General features: G+C 38.9%; 1 protein-coding gene across 2 annotated transcripts in view; it reads right to left on the reverse strand.

Annotated features, from left to right (window-relative positions):
* Positions 1-23,583, reverse strand: part of LOC111539349 — a 48,332-nt gene extending 24,749 nt beyond the window's left edge. The window contains exons 1-3 of one of the 2 annotated variants that reach the window (XM_023207181.1): positions 23,522-23,583; positions 22,379-22,548; positions 3,582-3,677 (exon numbers count right to left, since the gene is read on the reverse strand). In XM_023207181.1, the coding sequence (XP_023062949.1) occupies positions 3,582-3,677; positions 22,379-22,546 (264 nt within the window). In that variant the 5' untranslated portion in view covers positions 22,547-22,548; positions 23,522-23,583. The remainder of the gene's footprint in view (positions 1-3,581; positions 3,678-22,378; positions 22,549-23,521) is intronic. The other variant, XR_002730644.1, reaches the window with a different exon arrangement.
* Positions 23,584-25,524: the final 1,941 nt, after the last annotated feature.

The following is a 25,524-nucleotide window of genomic DNA, read 5'->3' on the forward strand; positions in this document are numbered from 1 at the left end:
AAAGGATATGAACAGACATTTCTCAAAAGAAGACATTCATACAGCCAACAGACACATGAAAAAATGCTCATCATCACTGGCCATCAGAGAAATGCAAATCAAAACCACAATGAGATACCATCTCACACCAGTTAGAACGGCAATCATTAAGAAATCAGGAAACAACAGGTGTTGGAGAGGATGTGGAGAAATAGGACCACTTTTACACTGTTGGTGGGATTGTAAACTAGTTCAACCATTATGGAAAACAGTATGGCGATTCCTCAAGGATCTAGAACTAGATATACCATATGACCCAGCCATCCCACTACTGGGTATATACCCAAAGGATTATAAATTATTCTACTACAAAGACACATGCACACGTATGTTTATTGCGGCACTATTCACAATAGCAAAGACTTGGAATCAACCCAAATGTCCATCAGTGACAGACTGGATTAAGAAAATGTGGCACATATACACCATGGAATACTATGCAGCCATAAAAAAGGATGAGTTTGCATCCTTTGTAGGGACATGGATGCAGCTGGAAACCATCATTCTTAGCAAACTATCACAAGAAGAGAAAACCAAACACCACATGTTCTCACTCATAGGTGGGAACTGAACAATGAGATCACTTGGACTCGGGAAGGGGAACATCACACACTGGGGCCTATCATGGGGGGGGGAGGGGGGAGGGATTGCATTGGGGAGTTGTACATGATATAAATGATGAATTGATGGGTGCTGACGAGTTGATGGGTGCAGCACACCAACATGGCACAAGTATACATATGTAACAAACCTGCACGTTATGCACATGTACCCTAGAACTTAAAGTATAATAAAAAATAAATAAATAAATAAATAAATAAAAAATAAAAATAAAAAAAAGAAAAGAAAAATAAAAAGCTTTCCATACTTGCAAATCTGTTCTTGGTGGTTTCTTCAGTGGCATTTATGCTTAGTGAGTCTTACAATTCAAAGATCATGTAATATTTGCGTATATTTTCTTCTATTTATTTATATGTTCTACTTGTTTTATATCTCATGTTTAAGGTCTGAAGAAAGCTGAAAGATCAGTGTTATCCAAGCTCATGTGTAACAAGTATAGACTGAATAAAAGTCCAAGGTCATCTGCCTCCAAGTTCAGAGCTCTTTGCACAATTTTCATTTAGCACGTATCTCCATGTACTCACCATGTGGCAAATAAATGAGGCTTCAAGAGTAACATAAAACACAACCCTCATCTAAAGGAGTTAAATAATTGCACCTATAAAACAATCTGAGGCTGCCCCACCCCATCTGTGCAAGCTGAGTGAGTGACAAGCTACATGTAGAGAGAGAGGAGAGCTCTGTACACCAACAGCCAGAAGCTGTCACAGAAGGTAGATCTGAGTTCTGCAGATCCAGTCCTGGAGGAGTAGATTGAGTTCACTGTATCCCAGCTGAGCATATCTCTTCAACTTTCACTGATGAAGACATTTCAGAACAAAGAGCTTCTTTCTTAATCAACCACACAGTGTACATGCAAATGTCTTACATTGTTACAGTCAACAGAACTCCTCACTCCAATTACTTCATGATCAGTCTTGTACCCTCCTGTTTCTTTCTTCTGTTCTGCTATTTACTACCTGTAATGGTCAATTTGTAATGACTCAGCAGCACACAAAATTCTTCTCCTCCAGAATCCCAATATCTCAAAATTAGACTCTGCCATAGTGAGCACAGCTACTGTCCTTTGGATACCACACTAGCAGCCCAGCCTCTGCCCACCTGTAACAGGGGTTAAGGGGGCACCAGTGGCTCCGCCTTACTGACTCTTACCAGAGAGTGAATTCCCTGAGTGGCAGCCTGTGGCCTCAATCCTGCTATCCCTCAGGAGGGAAGGAACAATCAAAGGAAAGAAGAGAAGAAAGTTGTATGTGACAAGAAGCTAAATAACACCAAGTATTGCTGTAGGTGCCAGTCAGTGACACCAGGGACACAGGCTGTCTAAATCAACTGGAAAGGTCACTGAATCATTCTGCAGGTTTGCTGGTAACCAGAAGGCCACACGATCCCTCCCCTGCTACTGCCACCAAACATAAAATTTGTAAACAATTCATCAAACCTACCCTCCTCCTGGGTGAGAAACACAGTTCTATCCATGCTTAATTCCACCTTGCTTGAAGATGATGCTGTTCTTCCACACTATAGAAAACTATATTATCTGACAGCAGAAGCTTCAAACCAGAATATAATTTTCATTCTGGTGGATAACTCATCCCCTTTCTTATTCATATAAGAACCAAGCACTTTGGTCAAAGCAGTTAAATAAACATTAAATCAGTGAAGACTCTTGTTGAATCATCTTTTCTCATTTTATTTGCTTGCATTGTGTGTTTCTCATACCAGCTCCTACGTAGACTAAAAATAGGTTTATTTTTTAATAAGATGCAATCTCTAGACATTGTGAAATAAGACATTCTCAGTCTTTCTTAAAAACAATTAATGCAATCTGTAAGGTTTAAAATCCATCAAAGCAAAATACAGGCTATACATACTAATACAATCTAATATTAATTACTAAATTTCTAAATCTTTAGTTCTAAGTAATTTTGTCACAAGATGAAGATGTTTAAAATCCCAGTAGAAAATATTCTGATTGTCAAAAATAGACAACAAAGATGGAAATAAAAATAAAAGCTTAGAATATGATTGTTACTAAACCTCTGAGTGCAGTCAGAGCAGGGGTAACCTACTCTCAGGGACTGTGCCCAAGGAAACCAAAACAGGTGAACTCCAACCACCACATTCACCCCAAAGCCCGGCAGGCTCTTCATCTTCCATTCCACAGTCCAGTTTCTTCTCCTATCCACCCTCTCCAAAGTTTTCCTCCCTACTTGCTTCTTTTACTTCTTACCCTTTTCTTCTTTTTCATCCCTTTTCCTCTCCCCTCTCTTTCCTTTTCCTATTTTCTACCTCAATCTCATTTCCTCCCCTTCCTTATAGCTCCCCTCCCTTACCATTAAAATTGAGTCTAGGCTGGGCGCGGTGGCTCAAGCCCTATAACCCCAGCACTTTGGGAGGGCAAGGTCGGCAGATTGCCTAAGCTCAAGAGTTTGAGACCAGCCTGGCCAACATGGTAAAACCCTATCTCTACTAAAAATACAAAAAATTAGCCAGGCATGATGGTGTGTGCCTGTCGTCCCAGCTACTAGGGAGGCTGAGGCATGAGAATCACATAACCCAGGAGGTGGAGGTTGCAGTGAGCCGAGATTGCACCACTGCACTCCAGCCTGGGCGACAGAGCAAGACTCTGTCTCAGAAAAAATTAAGTCCAAAGATTAGTTGCTATTACTTGTTTTCAGAACTCTTAATTTTTTAAATGGATGCTTTAAACAGTTTCTGGTTTTCACTCTAAAAGGAAGTTTATTTGTATGTGGGTGAACAAGAATGTGTGTTTGCATACTTGTGTTCCTGATGTTCCCCCTGGTGTAGACAGGGTGGTCACATTTTACCTCCACCGGAAGACTTTATGCTTAACTCTCCAGGGTGAAGGGCAAGGCAAAAACTAACACCCTATCCTCAGGACGGGACTGGTGAGTTCTTACCAGGTTTGCTGACGTAGGTCTCATCCATTTTTCACATGAGACAGCTCCAAAAAGGTGGATCAAAATGCTGAAGTTCCCAACTGCTCCAAAGCAGGGCTGTAGAGGGAATTTTGAGTAACAGCCTGGTAAACTAAGGAATAAGAAGTCAATGTTGTGCTGGTAATGTTTAACAACTGGGTCTGGGTTGGGAGAAGAGTGATGAAAAACCTGAGTTGTAGTGTTTTCTGCTTTCTATGGTATAAATGCTCTTACCCCAACCAATTTCAAGCTCCCCCTGTGAAATAACTGAATGCTGAGTTGGGAGTAAATGCACAGTAAGTCCACGTTCTATAGGATAGTATTCCCACCACACAGACCAGGACCACCAGGATCAGACCTTCATTCAGGAAAAGCAGGTCACGTCCTGATGGAGTTCAAGAGTATCCAAGTGATCCTGCTCCCCAACTCCTCCCCCGAACCCCCTGGTTCAAAACAAAACAAAATGCAACATCTCTCCCACATACCTAAGAATTTCAATTACTTGGTTCTAAAACTTCTTTGTTGCCTTTAAAATGAAAATGTCCCTGAGAAATCTAATCCACTCAGTTTTGTTTTGTTTTGTTTTGTTTTTTTGAGACAAAGTCTCGCTCCGTCGCCTAGGATGGAGTACAGTGACTCAATCTCAGCTCACTGCAACCTTCGACTCCTGGGTTCAAGCGATTCTCCTGCCTCAGCCTCCTGAGTAGCTAGGATTACAAGTACCCGCCACCACGCCTGGCTAATTTTTGTATTTTCAGTAGTGACAGGGTTTCACCATGTTGGTCAGGCTGGTCTCAAACTCCTGACCTCGTGATCTGCTCGCGTCGGCCTCCCAAAGTTCTGGGATTACAGGCATGAGCCACCGTGCCCAGCCTAATTTTTGTACATTTAGTAGAGATAGAGTTTCACCATGTTGGCTGGGCTGGTCTCAAACTCCTGACCTCAGGTGATCCACCTGCCTCATGCCTCACCCTCCCAAAATGCTGGGATTACAGACGTGAGCCACCATGCCAGGCCACTCAGTTTTATAACATTTGTATTTCAAAATATGTAAGTCTAACAGATCCTTGCCAGACAGTGAGCCTTGAGATGGGCAGGAAAGAAGGTAAGCAACATATGGGCACTATTAGGGTCCATTTTGCCTCTTCCCTTTGGGGAAGTACCACTGGCCATGTAAACCAAATTGAAAACAGACTAAATGTGGTTACACAGAAAAGATGAGCAAGAATAAGTGAGAAACCTTTAAATGCCATCTAAGGATTCTATGGCTGAAAGTATGAGAAGCCAGAATAATGTTGTTTTTTAAAGGAGAAAAATACATTATTATTTTAATAATGAACTGCTAATAAATTAATAATAGCCTGAAAACAACCTGAAGATAGATGATGGTTAAATACATTTTGATACTCGCATACATGCATACAATGATTAAAATGGAATCCTCATGCATTCAATGGAATATAATGCAGCCATTTAAAATGATAAAATATTTCTATATTTGATATGACAAGATTTTCAAGATATATTACTAAGGGAAGAAAGATTATACAATAGTACACGTAAAAATGTACTATTTTTGAAGAAAGAGAGATGTAGCTATAGATATAGGTCAATGTAGACATAAATAGACATGTATTTATACACACACACCCCTCAGGTTCTTGACCCCAGGACCTCTCTCTCCAGTAAAATCACCCCTAATTCCTTTTTGGAGTCTTCATGGGTTACTTCTAATAGCTTGCTCATTACTTTTCCTTCATGTTCCTCTACTTTGGTCCTCACTTCACCCTTGCCCCACCAATATCATAGTTACTGGTAGAACGCTAATTCCCAACACAACGCATTGTTTTCTAGAACTCCCTGATGCTACAAAACTGATGCAATGGAGTTCTCTCCAGTACTGATTATGCTGCAGTCCTGCTATGTTCTGATTGAAATGTAGAGAAAGCCCCTTTCCAACTCTTGTTTTCTTTGTCATCTAAGCCATTAGCCTACAGTCTTTGTTGCCACAGAGGCCTAAGATTTAGCCTACAGAACAGGGTGAGCTCTTAGGGAAATCAGAAGAAAAGGGACAGGAAGACACAAAACACAACACTACCAAATTCTTTCCATTCCCCAATTTTGTTCACCAGGAGATTCCACCTCAAGCCTTGTCCAAATACGAAAATTGAAACTATTTAAATCAACCTTTGTATATCAACATCCACTCCACCCAACCCCTTCCTCCAACACAGCAAGGCTGTGATCCCAGATCAGGTTCAACCATTCCCCACCCTAACCAACCAAGCAACCTGCAAACACACACACACACATACACACACACGCACACACACACCTATCTGCACACATACTCTTAACTAAAACCAATATTTACTTCTAGATGGTTGGATTATGAGTGTTTTTTTTTCTTACTGATTATTTACATTTTCTGTTTTTTTCCTACAAAAAGTTTGGACAATTTATAAAATGTTCTAACCTAAATTTTAAATTTTCACTCAAGATCACACATATAACATTAAGTGTTTCTCGTTGGATAGTCAGGCTTTGGGAAACTCTGTTTTTTTTTTTTTTTTTTAATTTTTTGAAAACTTTCAAATTTTCTATAATGATTATAATCCCTTTAAGGGCAAACATATATCTTCATTTTTCTAATACATAAAACTGTGGCTCTTTCAGGGAAAAGAAAATTTAAAAGGGAAGGGACTGGTTCTTAGAGGTAATAACTGAATTTCTGGTAAAGGATAAGATCCTTTCAGAGAGAATAAGTATTGGTAGGCTGGGCTGGTAAAAGAGAATGGGGTGGGAGAAGAGCAGAATGAATCAGAGGCTAAATAAATGAACTGGGAAGGAAGAAGAAGACTGCTAATGAAGAGTATACAAAAGACAGATGACAGGAGTGGTTGCACACTGCATTTTAGAGGTAAACTAGGATTGCTATGGTTAGCTTCAAAGTGAGGTTCTTGAATTGCATTCCTCCTAAACAGGTTTAACCCACGCAGCCAGCAAATGAAAGCCAAAAGTAAAAATACCTGAAGTGACAGATGTGGTCTTTAAAGGGATAGTCCTGGTTTCTACTTCAAAGAATAAAAGGATAGGATTAGCATCAGTTATTGTATTTTGAGAGAGGTAGTACAGATAGAAGTGAAAAAAGAATACAAAAGAAAGTACAATCAAGAGTGAATTCAATAAAGCCCACCTCTTCTGATGATTACAGCTAAAAACTCTGGACAAAATACAAAAAACAACTACCTAAGGACTCTGAAAGGTAAAGAAATACAGTCAGATTATGAAGAGAAGTCAAAAACTGAAACAGCATTAAGTTTCAGTTGCACAGGATTAAGTTTCTCATTTTATTTCCTCTTTCTTTTCACAGCCTTGGGCCGAGAGCAATCACACAAATGAACTGCCAAGGGGGTACTGCAGACAGCTAATACCTTCACATAAATCCCTTCTGTCTAGAAAGAAGGCTGGGATCCTTTAAGCTGAAGAACACAGAAAGGAATCCTTGTGTTCTCATTCCCTCTCCTAATTTTCACAGCCTGCCTAGCAGAGCCAGGGTGGCAGGTAGCATGGTCAGCTAAAATCCCAATAGAAATTCTGTTTTTCTAGTTAAACAAATAGAAAAGGGCTCCTGTGGTCCAGAAAGTACTGGAGTAAGTCAGTAGGTAAATTTTCTCTCTTTGTTCCATCTCCACATAGCACCAAAAATGGTCCTGGTCACAGGACCTGGTAGCTGCACAGGCAGCCAAAACTCCAAAAGAACCCCTATCTATTGGGCCAGAGGATAAGAAATAGAAAACTTACATAAGTGGGTGACTATGGGGAATCCTGGAGATAAGAGATTACAGAAATGGATCTCCTAACTCTGTGTATGAACCAGCATAGGCCTAGGCTGAACCCTGAGCTGTGCATGCATGGAACATACTCAAAGCTGCCTAGTAGAGGTTCCGAAAACTGAGATAACATTGAAACTATCACTCACAAAATACAGACAGTCTGAACAAAACCAGTATGATTACTTCCTCAAATAATCAAACAATCTTCCAAATCTCCTGAGGATTTTAATTAAAAACATCCAAATTAAATATTCAAAATGTCCAGGATACAATCTAAAATAACTCAGCATACAAAGAACCAATAAAATTTACTAGTTTGCACAAAAAAATAGTCAATAAATGCTACCACTGAGAAGACCAAGATGGTAGAATAATCAGGCACCAATTTTAAAGCAATTATTGTAACTATGCTCCATGAAGTAAAGACAAACACTCTTGAACAAAGGAGAAAAAATGAAGTTATTGGCAGAATAATAGAACCTATTAAAAAAAAGAACCATCTTACAAAACTAAGCATTATTCTTAACATAAAATAGAGCAATCACATCCCTTGGCATTTATTGAAATGAGTTAAAAGCGTATGTCCACACAAAAACCTGTACATAGACATAAATAGTGACTTTATTCACAACTGCCAAAGCCTTGAAGCAGCCAAGACTGTCTTTCAGTAAGTGAATGAATAAATAAACTGTGTGTGATGGTTAATACTGAGTATCAACTTGACTGAATTGAAGGATGCAAAGTACTGTTCCTGGGTGTGTCTGTGAGGGTGCTGCCAAAGAAGATTAACATTCGAGTCAGTGGACTGGGAGAGGCAGACCCACCCTCAATCTGGGTGAGCACCATCTAATCAGCTGCCACTGCAGCTAATAAAGCAGGTAGGAGAAGATGGAAGAGGAGACTTGCTGGGTCTTCTGGACTTCATCTTTCTCCCCTGCTGGATGCTTCCTGCCCTCGAACATCAAATTCCAAGTTCTTCAGCTTTTGGACTCTTGGACTTACACCAGTGATTTGCCAAGGGCCTTCAGCCACAGACTGAAGGCTGCACTGTCGGCTTCCCTACTTTTGAGGTTTTGGGACTTGGACTGGCTTCCTTGCTCCTCAGCTTGTCGATAGCTTATTGTGGGACTTTGCCTTGTGATCATGTGAGTCAATACTCCTTAATAAACTCTCCTTCATACATACATCTATCCTATTAGTTCTGTCCCTCCAGGGAACCCTGACTAATACACTGTGGTATATCCATACAATGGAACATTATTCAGCTCTAAACTGAAATGAGCTATCAAGGCATGAAATTACATAGAAGAAACTTAAATACATGTTATTAAGTGAAAGAAGCCAATCTGAAAGGGTTATATACTGTATGATTCCTACTATGTGATATTCTGGAAAAGGCAAAACTATAGAAACTTATAGTAAAAACTTACAGAAACTTAAAGTAAAACTTATAGTAAAAAGGTCAGTGATTGTCAGAGTTTAGCAGAGAGGGAGAGATGAATACTCAAAACACAGACAATTTTTAGAGCAGTGCAACTATTCTGTATGATACTATAATGGTGGATATATATCATTATAGATTTGTTCAAACCCACAGAATCTGCCACCAAGAATAAACCCCTTATGTAAATTATGGACTTTGGGTGATAGTGATATTTCAGTGTACGTTCATCACCCGTAACAAAGGTACCATTCTGGTACCAGATGTTGACAGTGTGGGAGGTTATGCATGTATAGGGGTAGGGGGCATATGGGAACTCTCTGTACTTTTCACTCAATTGGTCTGTGAACCTACAACTGCTCTAAAAATAAAGTCTGTTTTTAAAGTTTTTTTTTAAAGAATGAAATGGAAATTTTAGAAGTGAAAAAAATACACTGTGTGAAGTTAAGAAATCAATTGATGGGTTTAATAGCAACACACAGAAGAAAAGAAAAAAGAGTCAGCAAACATAGTGAGAGATCAACAGAAAGGGAAAACAGGAATGAAAGACAGAGGAAACAACTAGAAAATCAATAACAAAATAAATTCAAACATATCAATAATTACATTAAATATACATTATCTAAGCACACCAATTAAAGCACAGAGTTCACCAAATTTGATTAAAAATAAATAAGACCTAACTATCTACAAGAAACCTACTTTAAAAATAAAGACACAGATGGGAATAGAATTAACAAGATGAAAGAAGAGAGAGCATACAAACACTAATCAAAAGAAAAAATGTAGTGGCTATATTAATATCAAAATAGATTTCAAAGCAAGAAATACTACTAAAGATAAACAGAGATATTGCATAATGGGATAAGGTTCAATAAATCAAAAAAAATAACAAGCTTAAATGTACACACCTATTAAGATAAGTTCAAAAAACTTAAAACAGAAACGGAAATGAGAACTAGATAAATCCACAACCATAGTTGCAGACTTTGACATTCCTCTCACAGTAATTGATAGAAGTAGACAGAAAATCAGTACCAACAGATGAGACCCAAACAACATTATATTCAGTTGACATAATTTACCTTTATAAAATACTCTACCTAACAAAAGCAGAAAACTTTTTTTTTCAAACACGCATGGAATATTCACCGTGCTAAACCATATTCTGGATCATAAAACAAACCTTAACAAATTTAGAATAATTGAAGCCATACAAAGAATCTTCTTGAACCATAATGGAACTAAGTTAAAAATTAATAAAAGAAAGATATCTAGTAAATATTTGGAAACCAACTGATATAGTTTGGATGTGTGTCTCCACTGAAATCTCATATTGAAATGTAATCCCCACTGTTAAAGGTGGGGCCTGGTAGAAGGTGATTAGCTCATGGGGGTGGATTTTTCATGAATTGTTCAGCATCATCCTTTTCGTACTGTCCTCAAAATAGTGAGTGAGTTCTTGTGAGATCTGCTCATTTAAAAGTGTGTGGCACCTCCCCCGACTCCTGCTCCTGCTCTCACCATGTGGTGTCCCCGCTCCTGGCTTCACCTTCTTCCATGATTGCAAGCTTCCTGAAGCCTCTTCTGAAGCTGATGCCAGAGCTATGCTTCCTGTACAGCCTACAGAACCATGAGTCAATTAAACCTCTTTTCTTTACAAATTACCCTGTCTCAGGTATTTCTCTTTCCTTCTTCTTTTTTTTTTCTTTTTCTTTCTTTTTTTTTTTCTTTTTGTGTGTGTGACAGACAATCTTGCTTTATTACCCAGGCTGGAGTGCAGTGGCACAGTCTCAGCTCATTGCAACCTCCACCCTCCTGGCTCAAAGAATCCTCCCACCTCAGTCTCCAAAGTATCTGGGACTACAAGCACGCACCACACCCAGCTAATTTTTTTAATTTTTTGTAGAGAGACGGGGTTTTGCCATGTTGCTGAGGCTACTCTCAAACTCCTGAGTTCAAGCATCTGCCTACTTCAGTCTCTCAAAGTGCTAGGATTACAGACAGGAGCCACCGTACCTGGCCTCAGGCATTTCTTTATAACAATGCAAGCATGGACTAATACACCAACATACTTCTAAATTACCCATGAGCCAAAAGGAACGTCACAAACGAGTTTAGAAAAATAAATGAAAGAGAAAATGCAACATATCAAAATTTGTGGAAGGCATTTAAAGCAGTGATTTAGAGAAATTTATAAAGGCTCATATTGGAAAAGAACAATATCTCAAATCAATGATCTAAGCTTGCAAGTGACATAGTAGAAAAAGAACAGAATAAACCCAAAGTGAGTAGAAGGAAGGAAAGTATTATTAGAAAACCAGAAATCAAATAAATTGGAAATAGAAAAATAATGGAGAAAATTAATGAAACTAAAAGTCGATTCTTTGAAAAATTCAGCACAATTGATAAATCTCTAGCCAAGATGACCAAGAAAAATAAGACACAAATTAGAAACATGAGAAATGAGAAAAGGAACATCACTATTAACCCCACAGACCTTAAGAGGATAACAAGGGAACAATACTATGAAAAGCTGTTTGTAAATTTGACAAAATGAACTAATTTTTTAAATTTAAAAAAAATTACCAAATTCATTCAGGAAGAAAAAAGTTTATGTTAAAGCAATGATTTATTTCATATATATGTATGCATAACTTTTAAATTGAATTTGTAGTTTAAGCCTTCCAAAAAGAATTCTTTAGGCCCCAGTGGTTTCACTGATGAAATTTACCAAACATTGATGAAGAGATAACAATTTTACATAATCGCTTCCAGACAGAGAAGAGGAAGGAACACATCTCAATTCATTTTATGAGATTAGCATTACCCAATAAAACCAAAGACATCACAATTAAGAAAATGTCAACCCAATATCCTTTAAGAACACAGACACAAAAATCTTATATTATCAAATTGAATCCAACAATGTATTTAAAAGATATTAATAATATGGCATGATCAAGTGGGGTTTATCCCTAGAATGCAAGGCTCACTCAACATTTGAAAAGCAGTCAATGTCATTCACCATATCAACAGTCTAAAAAAGAATAACCACATGAATATCTTATTGGATGAAGAAAAAGCTTTAGAATATATTCAGTAATCACTTCGTGATAAAAAAAAGAAAAAACTCCAGCAGACAAGAAATAGTAGGGAACTTCCTTAAACTAATAAAAGGCATCTATGAAAAATCTACATCTAACTTCATACTTAATGATGAAAGACTAATGTTTTCCCCCTAAGACTGGGAACAAGAAAAGGTTGTCCTCTCTTAAAACTCCTATTCAACAGTGCACTGAAAGTACTAGCCAGTGTAATAAGGCAATAAAAAGAAGTAAAGGATATAAATATTAGAAGGGAAAAAGCAAAAATTTATTTATGCATAGATAGCATGTTTATGTAGAACATTTCATTGAATCTACAAAAAGCTTTTAAACTAGTGAGTCAGCAAGGTGCCAGCATATGTACATGTCAATATAAAAAAGTTAATTATATTACCATATACCAGCAATTAATAATTGAAATCTGAATTTTTTCAAAAATACCACCTATAATAGCACCAAAAATAAGGAAAGTATTTAGGTATAAACAATACAATATGTGCACAATTTGCTGCATACAAAACATTGATGAAAAAGTCAAAGAAGATCTAAATAAATGTGGAGATACAGTATTCAAGGATAAGGACGACTCAATATTGTTAAAATGTAAATTCTCCTAATCTACAGAGTTAATGCAATTCCAATTGAAAGTCCAAAGGATTTTTGTGGGTTTTTTTGTAGATTTAGACAATTAAAATTTTATATGGAAAACCAAACTAACCAGATTAACCAAAAGAAAGAAAACAAAACAAAACATTAGAGGTGTCATACTACCTGATTTCAAGACTTTATATTAGTCAAGATCATGTGGGATTGGCAAACGAAAAGATATATCAATGAAATAGAATTGACAGTCCAGAAATAAACCTTTGTATTTATGGTAAATTCATTTTTTTAAAGGTATAAATGGAATTCAGTGGAGAAATTACGGTATTTTCAACAAATGATACTGGAACATTTGGACATTCAGATGCATATAAATTCATACATACATATACACACAAATTCATGCATACCTACATACATACATTTATATGAAGAATAAGCCTAACCTATACTTCATACCTTATACAAAACGAACTCAAAATGGATCATAAAGTGTAAAGCTAATAAACTTCTAGAAAAAGAAAGTATCTCGCCCTTCTGTGTCTTTAAGAAGTCTTTTCTTTTTTTACCCCCTTGAAAACCCTGTAATTGCCTCACCTGGAGCAGATGCCTCACAAAAGAGAAGATGCCCACTCTCCTCAAAATCTACCCCAAACACTTCTTATTGCCACTAGACCCATAACTAGAGTCCAATTCCAACATGTTCCAGCAGCCTGGAAGTGGCAGCAGGTCTCTAACTGTGGCACTGAGCCCACGTTCCCAGATTTGTCTCATCCCACTTGCTCTACAGAGTATGGGCCAATATAAACTAAAAGTGATGTCTTTACTAAACACCTGTTATTAAACAGCCTGAGGTGTACATATCTCTCATCTCTGGCCTTGTTTTCAGCGTTTTTCCTCCTTGGATCAACAGTTTCTGACTCCCTAGGTTACAAGGCTGGAATAAAAAAACAAACCCCAGCTTGGAAAGGAAGACGAAAAAGGAAGTCACTCTTATTTGTTTGTTCTCATAGAATTTGTCCACCTGACCATTGTAATATCCAGCCTAGCTTCTTAGTTTTTATTCATTGCTGTCATTAAATATTTATTAAGTAAGCATAACAGACTTATTGGGCAAGTAAAACGTAATGTGCTAGGCAGTCACAAGAAAAATACAAAGCCAGAGTCCCCAACCCCCAAGAGTTCATTCTAGACTAATCGCAAACACATGGTTTTATGTTTTCAGATTATGCCTAATGGAGCCATTCCAAACTGTTTTCTTCCGGGTGGCACACCTCTGTGTAGCGAAATTTTCCAGACTTCATATGGGCAAGGTAGCTAGGCAGAGAGAATGCTCTAAAACCAAAATTGTTTCAGAGAGAAGTAGGAATTGTACTAATTAATGCTGGAGCAAGACAAACGTAGACTTTGAAGGGGAAGATGGCTACACCTTAGTGTCCAACATTATGGAACTGATCTCAATAGGGTACCTAGCCTTGCTTCTACTACTCCCATGCCTCTAACTGTTCCATAAGCAGGTGCTATTAGTGGCAAAGGCAAAATGCAGGAGTGCAGCCCACCATGGCTATAAGAAGTACTCAAAATCCATATCTTCCTGCTTTGGGATAGCTGAATCTTAATAGACAACCATTATTTTTATAACACACTTAAATAATGTAAGAGAAAAAATAGGAAAGAAGAAATGTTTAGAGAAAATGGAATGAAAAATGAGCAAATACAGGAAAAGAGGTCAGGGAAAAGAACATCACACTACAAACTCATCAGAGCTTTATACCAGCACCTTGCACAGTTTAACTTTGTAAATTGTTTTAAATATTAAATAGCTAACTTTATATAAAAAGGCAACATCAATATCATTAATAATGTAACTTTATATAAAAAGGCAACACAAATACCATATCTTCTCAGCGCCTCCAAACAAAATAGAGTTTCACTCTTGTCACCCAGGCTGGAGTGCAATGGTGCAATCTCGGCTCACTACAACCTCCGCCGCCAGGGTTCAGGCGATTCTCCTGCCTCAGTCACTCAAGTAGCTGGGATTACAGGTGCCCACCACCTTGCCCGGTTAATTTTTGTATTTTTTTTTTTTTTAATAGAGATGAGGTTTCAGCATGTTGGCCAGGCTGGTCTCGAACTCCTGAGGTCAGATGATCCACCCACCTCAGCCACCCAAAGTGCTAGGATTACAGGCATGAGCCACTGTGCCTGGCCAGAATTATGTACTTTCAATTGTTTATCCTCCACTAGAGATGCTTCTCTGTGAATTAGTTACACATCTTTATGTGTAACTACCTTTATCACCTACCTTTATGACCAGGTTGTTGATCTGAGAGAGGGGACTATGGAACAGAGGAAAGTTTACAGGTGCCCACTAGGTCTCAAGCCACAGTTGAGTTTTCAGTGGGATTGTACTCTCAGCTAACGAAATGGAAATGAAAGCTGAGTGCTTACTGCCAAGAACTGACTTCATATCTAAGTGGGCACACAAAAACCCCAGAGGTATAAGAGCAAATTCTGGGCTTCTAATCTGCCAGTCAAAACTTCACAAAGAGTTGTCATTGTTAACTGTAAAATAAACCTATCTGCCCATGGGGACTTTTGGGAAACAGTGTTACTGACTATATAACACATGTAAATACTCTGTTTACATAGCTTTAATTGTCTAGCCCTCTGTAAAATGAAACAGTTTAGTTTAGGGACACTTGAGCTCAGTATCTAAAGACTAGGACAAGCCCACATTCCTTCTCCTTGGAAGAGAGATCGTCTTTTTTCAACAGCTAAAATGCAGTCATTTGCTAAAAATGACTCAGTGCTCAGAAAGCTCAGGAGAACGAATCTCAGAAAAAGGGGCTGTCCATGCCAGACACCCCATTTCTCCCACCCAAGATTTCTATGCCATGTAAGTATCACCCATACAGCCAGAAAGTTAGCAGTATATTTATTTTGTAACTGACAAGCAAGGAAACAATGCTGAGAGGTCCAGAATTGAACAATAATCACTGTAGACATATTTCTTTGGAGAGAATTCTTCTATATAACAGCCTTAAAATTACCCCTCAAATTTACTTTTTGAAACCATGGTGTTGAAAGGGACTGCTTGAGAATCTGGAACCCGGTGTTTGATGAGGTTATCTTGGCCCATATTTCCTCTGCAGAACAAACAGTGACTCTTTGGAATAAGGGGCAAACTTGGACTCAGGACCAGAGTTACATTCACAGATCTGCTGTCATTTCCAGGCCACTGGAATATGATGACAATTGACCCTAGTTACTGGTCTAGTGGCAGTAACGGGTGTTTGAGGTAGGTTCTGAGGAGAGTGAACATCCTCTTGTTTGCGAAGTATTTGCTCCAGGTGAGGCAATTGCAGGGTTTTTGAAGGGAGACAAAATTCTGCAGATACACAAGGGCAAGATACTCCCACTGGCAAGGGAGACGCAAAGCAACTCAGGGGTTCAAGATTCTCACTCTCATTTGAGACCAAACAGATGTGCCCATTTCAAGTTTTGGGGTTTCCTTCCTTCCCAATCAATGAGCTAACTTTCACATGAGGAACTTGGCATTCATTTCCCAAGAATATTACTGATGTTGTAGTTCTGCAACCTGAAAAATTAAATTTTGTGTTTAATTTTTAACAATACCAACCCTGTGGCTACAAGACATAAAAGATTCTGTTAGGGCTGCCATGGAAGTTCTCTAGTTCTCAGACCAAGAACTAAACTAAGAGCTTAAGGACCTGAGCTTTTCATCTTCTGTCTATAAGCACTCCACTACACTCAGAAATATCTGTCCTACGCCACAGTCCTTGCAGTGATCACTACTGCCGTTAAAAGCCCAGTGCCGGTCAAGAGACAGAAACCACACAGTAGTTCAAATAAGGAAAGTATAATCATGAAGAACTGTTAACTTGGTAAAAAAGCTGGTTAACCACTAAAAAAGATAAAAGAGAATTCTATGGTGTAATAGAGGTGGCAACCTCAGACTACAGCGATCGCTCTTAAGATAAAAGGCAAAGTAAACAAGGAGGAAACTTGGAAAGGAAGAAAGTACTCCAGCAGGCTAAGATTGGGCCTCTAAGGAGACGGTTCAGCTGCTGCAGAAACATGTCACCCACTGCTGGGGTAAAGAAGAAACCTCTGGGGGACATTCACTTGCTGGAACCATGGGAACAATTCACCACCACAAGGAATACTGCTGGGGCCAGTTGTGTGCTGATCCATTCACTGTCGTGTGGAGAAGGCAAAAATAACAGGAGAAGATAAGTCCCTTCTTCCTTCTCTAACCTTGAGACTCCCTTCAGCACTCCCTTAGCCCCAAATTGGCTGAACCTAATATAAAACCATACATCTGAGAAAAAAAAAAAAATGTAGTTTGCAGTGTACCTCTCCAGTATCGTGAAATAGGACAAAGAAAGGTAGTTCGGAATAAGAGGAAATAAATTAATAATAAGCACACTTGAATATACAGGCTAGGAGTAAAGATGGAGAAAGGCGAACAGTTACAATATATGCTTTAGAGACAGAATCACTTGGACTTAGTGTTAAGACTCCTGTGGGAAGGAGTAAAAGGAGGAATCAGGATGATCCTTCTGAAGAGAAAGGAAAAATAGTATATTCATTTGTGGATTGAATGAGTTTGTTGTAGTTAGAAAGAAAGAGACTTAAGAATTAAATTTTGAATATGTATCAAATGTCTATGACACATTCAGATCAAGGTGTCAAATTGGCAGATAGATGGCTATACAAATGCTGAGCTTATCTGAAGATAAAAATTAGCGTCATCAGCATATATATATATGTTATTTAAGGCCACTGGACTAGGTATCATCTCCAGAGAAAATGCAGATAGAGAAAAAAGCCAGAGAATCTCCTGAGAAGCACCAACACTCAGAAGTAAGAGAAGAGGTGAAACAGAGAGAGTAGCCAGTGAGAGGGAAAAAAAAGAAAAAATAGGAGAGTTTGGTGTAACGGAAGCAGAGAAAGAAGTGTTTCCAAAAAAGTAATCAACTCTGTCAAATGCATTGAAAGTGAAGAAAAGATTCCATTGTATTTTCTTTCTTCCTTTCTTTCTTTTTCAGACAGGTTCTCACTCCGTTGCCCAGGCTGGAGTGCAGTGATGTGATCTCAGCTCACTGCAGCCTCAACCTCCCAGACCCAAGTAATCCTCCCACTCAGCCACCCCAGTAGCTGCGTCTACAGGTACACACCACCACGCCCAGCTAATTTTTGTATTTGTTTGTAGAGATGGGGTTTCGCCATGTTGCCTAGGTGCTGGTCCCAAACTCCTGGGCTGGAGTGATCCTCCTACCTTGGCCACCCAAAGTGTTGGCATTACAGGCATGAGCCACCACACCCAGCCTGGATTTAACAAGATGTATTTCAATATATGAAGGAAGAGAGAGAAAGAAAGATGAAGACAGAAATAAGTGGTAGCAGGAGGAAATGTTGGGTCAAACAAGAAGTTTTAAACCTGAAAAAATATGAAAACTAAGTTGTCTAATATAACAGCCACTAGCCACAGGTGGCTGCTGAGGACTTGAAATGTGGCCAGGATACCATATGTAGAAAGCTGAAACTGGATCCCTTCCTTACACTGTATACAAAAATTAACTCAAGATGGATTAAAGACTTAAATGTAAGACCAAACACCATAAAAAACCTAGAAGAAAACATAGGGAATACCATTCAGGACACAGGCATAGGCAAAGACTTCATGACTAAAACACCAAAAGCAATGGCAACAAAAGCCAAAACTGACAAATAGGATCTAATTAAACTAAACGTCTTCTGCACAGCAAAAGAAACTATCATCAGAGTGAACAGGTAACCTACAGAATGGGAGAAAATGTTTACAATCTACCCATCTGACAAAGGTCTAATACCCAGAATCAAAAACAAACTTAAACAAATTTACAAGAAAAAAAAACCCCAACAAAAAGTGCGCAAAGGATATGAACAGATACCTCTCAAAAGAAGACACTTACGCAGCCGACAGACATATGAAAAAATGCTCATCATCACCGGTTATCAGAGAAATTCAAATCAAAACCACAATGAGATTCCACCTCAGGCCAGTTAGAATGGCGATCATTAAAAAGTCAGGAAACAACAGGTGCTGGAGAGGTGTGGAGAATTAGGAATGCTTTTACACTGTTAGTGGGAGTGTAAATTAGTTCCATCATTGTGGAAGACAGGGTGGCAATTCCTCAAGGATCTAGAACTAGAAATACCATTTGACCCAGCCATCCCACTACTGGGTATATACCCAAAGGATTATAAATCATTCTATGATAAAGACACATGCACACGTACCTTTATTGCAGCACTATTCACAATAGCAAAGACTTGCAACTAACCCAAATTTCCATCAATGATAGACTGGATTAAGAAAATGTGGCACATATACACCATGGAATACTATGCAGCCAAAAAAAAGGATGAGTTCATGTCCTTTGCAGGGACACGGATGAAGCTGGAAACCATCATTCCAAGCAAACTAACACAGGAACAGAAAAACAAACACCGCATGTTCTCACTCATAAGTGGGAGTTGAACAATGAAAACACATGGACACAGGGCAGGGAACATCACACACCTGACCCTATGTGGGATGGAGGGCTAGGGGAGTGATAGCATTAGGAAAAATACCTAATGTAAAAGACAAGTTGATGGGTGCAGCAAACCAACATGGCACATGTATACATATGTAACAAACCTGCATGTTATGCACATGTACCCTAGAATTTAAAGTACAATAATAAAAATATATATATAAAAGAAATGTGGCTAGTACAAATTTAGATATGCTATAAGTATAAATTACACACCACATTTCAAAGACTCAGTATGAAAAAATATATACAATATCTCATTAATAATTTTTACATCAATTATATGGTGAAATAATATTTCACATACATTGGGTTAAATGAAATATATGACAATTAAATTTATCTCTCTCTTTTTACTTTTTTAATGTGGCTACCATAAAATTTTAAATTACATATATGGCTCACATCATATTTCTACTGGAGAGAGTTGTGCTAGAGCATCTTTGTATGCTAATATAATGATCTAGTAGAGAATCAGGAATTGATGATGTAGAAAGATAAAGAGTAAGCAAAAGAGAAAAGACCTTTAAAAGCTTAAGCAGATGAGGGATGATGGACATCATGGATAGATCAACAAACAAGTAGAAAAAGGCATGTACATAGATAATATTTGTTGTATCCTCTATACAGAGAGAACTCCCTCTTTTTAAACAGCCATGAAGCAGTAAAAAACATTTATCAAGGACTAAGTCACAAATAAAATCTCAAATACCCAAAGGTACAGATCACATGGTAACCAAACAAGAAATCAGTAAGAAGAAGACAGCAAACTCAATCTAATTGAGTGGACATTATAAAACAGTGTTCTAAATAACTCTTGGATTAAACTGGAAATTAGTACTAGAACACAGACTGTTTGAAATTACCAATGAAACAATACTACAGTTCAAAACTTATGGAATACTACCAAAGTCTTTACTCAAAGGAAAATTGAGAGCTTTTAATGATCTTCATAATATACATGGAAGATTGAAAGTAAATGATCTAAGCACCTGGTTCAAGAAAGTTTAACAACATTAAAAAAAAAAAAAAAGATAAGCCAACAGAGAATAGGACAAACTAATAAAAAGAAAATTCAAAATTAATGAACTAGAAAGCATGGCAAAACACAATTGCATAGACCTGGTAAATAACACAATTGTTTTATTTTCTTTTTGTTTTTAGAATATGACACACAACCCATTAGTAAGTCTGAACAAGAAAAAAAGGGAAAGAAAATGCAAATATCTACAACAAGGAAAGAAAAATAATTCAGCATTAAGAGATTTTTAAAATTCTAAAATTTCCAATATTTGCCAGTAAATTAGAAAATCTACATGAAATAGACAAATTTTTAGGAAAATGCAGATTACTAATATTGGCTCATGAAGAGAAGAAATTATCCCAATAATCAGAGAAAAACTTGAAAATGTAGCAAAAGCTTCAACTTCAAAAAAAGCACCAGTTCCAGTTTGTTTTATCAGTAAGTTCTAATACATCATAAAGAACAGATAATTCCCGGATTATTTAAACATTCAGCTAATACAAACTATGAAAAACATCCCAAAACACTTCACTGAGAAATTTAATTCTGATACTAAATTATACGAAATACTAAACAACAATAGTAAAAATAAAATAAAATACATCTTGGGTCATTCTCAAAATCCAAAGTCAAACATTAGCAAGTCTAATTAAGAATGCTTTTGACAGCAAGTAACAGAAACCCTGACTCAAATTATCTTTAAAAATGAGGGTATTCTGGACTCGACAGGAAGTCTAGAAGTAGGATAAGTTTTAGGATGGGTTGTGGTTTAATTATGTTATTAAGAACCCAGGGGAGAGGGCCAAGGTGGCCAATTAGAAGCAGCGGCTGTCTGTGGCACTCAGGGACAGGAAGAAAGGAGCAAGCGAATACAGCACCTTCAACTGAAATATCCAGGTATTCACATTGGGACAGATCACAGAAACAACTCGACCCACGGAGGAGAGACAAGCAGGATGGGGCAATGACCCATCTGGGAGCAACATGAAGCCAAGAGAACCCCCAACCCCAGCCAAGGGAAGCAGTGATTGTGCAACCCCAGGAAACCATGCTTCTCCCACGGATCTTTGCCACCCACAGATCAGGAGATCGGTGCACCCACACCACCTCGTGCACCCACATCACCAGGGTCTTGGGTCCCACACACAGAGGTGTGTTGAGTCTCGGCAGTGCGGCTGCTCAGGCATGCACAGAGACCCAGGAACTTTACATATTCGGGTCCCAGGATCCCCAACAGAGGTGTCTGCAACTCAGGCAAGGTGGGAGGTCTGTATATACCCCTAGGAAGGGGGCTGAATCCAGGGAGCCAAGCAGCATCAATCTGTGGGTCCCACTTCCACGACATCTCACAAAATAAGACCTACTGGCTTGGAATATAGCCTGCCTGAGATGGGACAGACTCCACAGTGGGAGGGGTGGGCTGCTATCTCTACTGTTTGGTTGACTCAGCCATTCTGGTCTGCGGGCTTTGGAGAGTCCAAATGGTTCAGACAAGAAATGGTCTTCCCAGCACAGTACAGCCGCATTGCCAGAACAAGGCCAGACTGCTTCTCTAAGTGGGGCCCCAATCCATTCCTCCTCACTGGGAGGGACCTCCCAACCGGGGCCTCCAGCCATCTCTGCCAGTATTCTACCAACAGATCCTGATCTCTTCCTGGAACAGCATGCCCGAGAGGAGGGGAGGGGAGGGCCACTATGCTGGTTGTTTTAACCACTCAGCCATTCCAACCTGTGGGCTTTGGAGAGTCCAAGCCAACAAGGGTAGAAGCAGTTCCCTAGCAGAACATGGCTGTCCTGCATGGCCAGATGGCTTCTTTAGGTGGGACTCTGATCCACTTTTCCTTGAAGGGTAGATCATGCCACCTGGGGTATCCAGCCACCCCAGCCCATGTTCTGCAGCCAACAGAGTTCTAATTTTTCCCTGGGACAGAGTGCTCAGAGGGCAAGGCAGGCCACCAACTTGGCTGCCTTGGGTAGCTCAGCCAGTCCAGCCTGTGGGCCTCGGAGAGCCCAAACCAATTAGGGGCTGATGGATCCCCAACACAGCACAACTGCTCTATCAAAAAACAGCCCAACTGCTTCTTTACGTGGATCCCTGATCCCGTTCCTCCTGACTAGGCGAGACATCCCAACCGGGGTCACCAGCCACCCCCTACATACCGTGTATTCATGCTGGCAACAGGACAGTACCGCCCTGGGATGGAGCTTCCAGAGGAAGGGGCAGGCTGCCATCTTTGCTGTTTCATAGCATTCACTGCTGATACCTCCAAGTACAGGAAAAACTGAGGCAACTAGGGTGTAGAGTGGACCCCCAGATAACCGCAGCATCCCTAAGGAAGAGTAAACAGACTGCTAAAAAAAAAAAAAAAAAAAAAAAGATGAAAAACAAAAAACCCACAGAAGCGCCATCCTAAGGTCAGCAACCTCAAAGATCGAAGATAGATAAGCCCACAAAGATGAGAAAGAATCAATACAAAAGTGTTGAAAATTCAAAAAGCCAGAGTGCCCTTTTTCCTCCAAATGGTCACAACACCTCTCCAGCAAGGGCTCAGAACTAGGCTGAGCCCAAGATGACAGAAGTAAGCTTCAGAATGTTGACAAAACCAGTTTCACTGAGCTAAAGGCGCATGTTCTAACCAAAGGCAAAGAAGCTAAGAATCATGATAAAACAATGCAGGAGCTGACAGCCAAAACAGCCAGTATAGAGAGGACCATAACTGACCTGATAGAGCTGAAAAACATACTACAAGTACTTCACAATGTAATCACAAGTATTAATAGCAGAATAGACCAAACAGAGCAAAGAATCTCAGAGCTTGAAGACTCTCTCTCTGAAATAGGACACGTAGACAGGAATGGAGAAAAAAGAACGAAAATGAATGAATAAAACCTCTGAGAAATATGGGTTTATGTAAAAGGACCAAACCTGCAACTGATTGGGGTACCTGAAAGAGACAGGAAGAACAGAACCAAGCTGGAAAACATACTTCAGGATATCATCCAGGAGAATGTCCCCCAACCTAGCAAGATAGGCCAACATTCAAATTCAGGAACAAGAGAACCCCAGGAAGATAACTATTCAAGAAAATCATCACTAAGATACATATCAGCAGATTCTCCAAGGTCAAAATGAAAGAAAAAATGTTGGCTGTGCACAGTGGCTCACGCCTATAATCTCAGCACTTTGGGAGGCCAAGGTGGGTGGATTACTTGAGGTCAGGAGTTCAAGACCAGCCCGGCCAACATGCTGAAACCCTGTCTCTACTAAAAATACAAAAATTAGCCAGGTGTGGTGGCACATACCTTTAGTCCCAGCTACTCAGGAGGCTGAGGCAGGAGAATTGCTTGAACCCAGGAGACAGAGGTTGCAGTGAGCTGAGATTGTGCCACTGCACTCCACCGTGGGTGACACAGTGAAACTCCATCTGAAAAAAAAAAAAAGAAGAAAGAAAGAAAAAATGTTAAGGACAGCCAGAAAGAAAGGCCAGGTCACCTACAAAGGGAAGCCCATCAGACTAGTATTGGACCTCTAAGTAGAAACTCTACAAGCCAGAAAAGATTGGGGGCCAGTATTCAACATTCCTAAAGAAAAGAATTTCCAACCCAGAATTTCATATCCAGACAAACTAAGTTTCATTAGCAAAGGAGAAATAAGATCCTTTTCAGACAAACAAATGCTGAGGAAATTCATCACTACCAGACCTGCCTTACAAGAGCTCTTGAAGGAAGCACTAAATATAGAAAAGAAAAACCATTACTAGCCACTACAAAAACACACTGAAGTACCAACGATACAATGAAGTACCAACGATACAATGAAGTACCCACATAAACCTGCAAAATAACCAGCCAGCATCATGATGACAGGATCAAATTCACACATAAAAATACTAAGCTTAAATGAAAATGCGCTAAATGCCTCCCAAAAAAAGATACAGAATGACAAGCTAGATAACGAGCCAAGACCCATTAGTATGCTATCTTCAAGAAACCCATCTCACATGCAAAGACACACATAGGCTTGAAATAAACGGATGGAGGAAAATTTACCAAGCAAATGGAAAACAGAAAAAAACAGGTGTGATCCTAGTTTTTAACAAAACAGACTTTAAACCAACAAAAATCAAAAAAGACAAAGAAGGACACTACATAACAGTAAAGGGTTCAATTCAACAAGAAGAGCTAACTAACCTAAATATATATACACCCAATACAGAAGCAACCAGAAAAAGAAAGTTCTCAGAGACCTTCAAAGAGACTTAGACTCACACACAATAAGAGTGGGAGACTTTATTACCCCACTGACAATATTACACAGATCATTGAGACAGAAAATTAACAAAGACATTCAAGACCTCAACTCAGCTCTGGATCAAGTGGGCCTGATAGATATAGACAGAACTCTCCACTCCAGAACAACAGAACATACATTCTTCTCATCACCACAGCACTGACTCTAAAATTGATCACATAATTGGAAGTAAAACGCTCCTCAGCAAATGCAAAAGAACTGAAACCATAATAAAGAGTCTCTCGGACCAAGGTATAATCAAATTAGAACACAAGATTAAGAAATTCACTCAAAACCAAATGACTACATGGAAAACGAACAATCTGCTCCCAAATGACTTTTGGGTAAATAATGAAATTAAGGCAGAAATCAAGAAGTTCTTTGAAACTAATGAGAACAAAGATACAATGTCCAGAATCTCTGGAATGCAGCTAAGCACTGTTAAGAGGGAAATTTATAGCACTAAATGTCCACATCAAAAAGTTAAAAAGATCTCAAGTTAACAACCTAACATCACAACAAACTAGAGAACCAGAGCAAACCAACCCAAAGCTAGCAGAAGACAAAAAATAACCAAAATCAGAGCAGAACTGAAGAAGATAGAGACATGAAAAACCCTTCAAAGAATCAATGAATCCAGGAGCTGTTTTATTGAAAAAAAAAAAAAATTAACAAAATAGATAAAGTGCTAGCTAGACTAAAAGAATAAAAGAAAAAAGATTCAAATAAACACAATCAGAAGTGATAAGGGTGATATCACTACTGACAGAAATACAAACAACCATCAGAGAATACCACAAACAGCACTATGCAAACTAGAAAACATCTAGAAGAAATGGATAAATTCCTGGATACTCCCAACACTGAACCAGGAAGAAACCGAATTCCTGAATAGATAATAATGAGTTTAGAAATTGAAGCAGTAATAAATAGCCTACCAACTGTTGGGAAAAATCTGAGTGTTGGGAAGAAAGCTGAGGCAGGGCTTGCACGTCTGACATAATGTCCTCTGGAA

The sequence above is a fragment of the Piliocolobus tephrosceles genome, chromosome 1, assembly GCF_002776525.5.
Source record: "Piliocolobus tephrosceles isolate RC106 chromosome 1, ASM277652v3, whole genome shotgun sequence".
NCBI classification, from domain to species: domain Eukaryota; kingdom Metazoa; phylum Chordata; class Mammalia; order Primates; family Cercopithecidae; genus Piliocolobus; species Piliocolobus tephrosceles.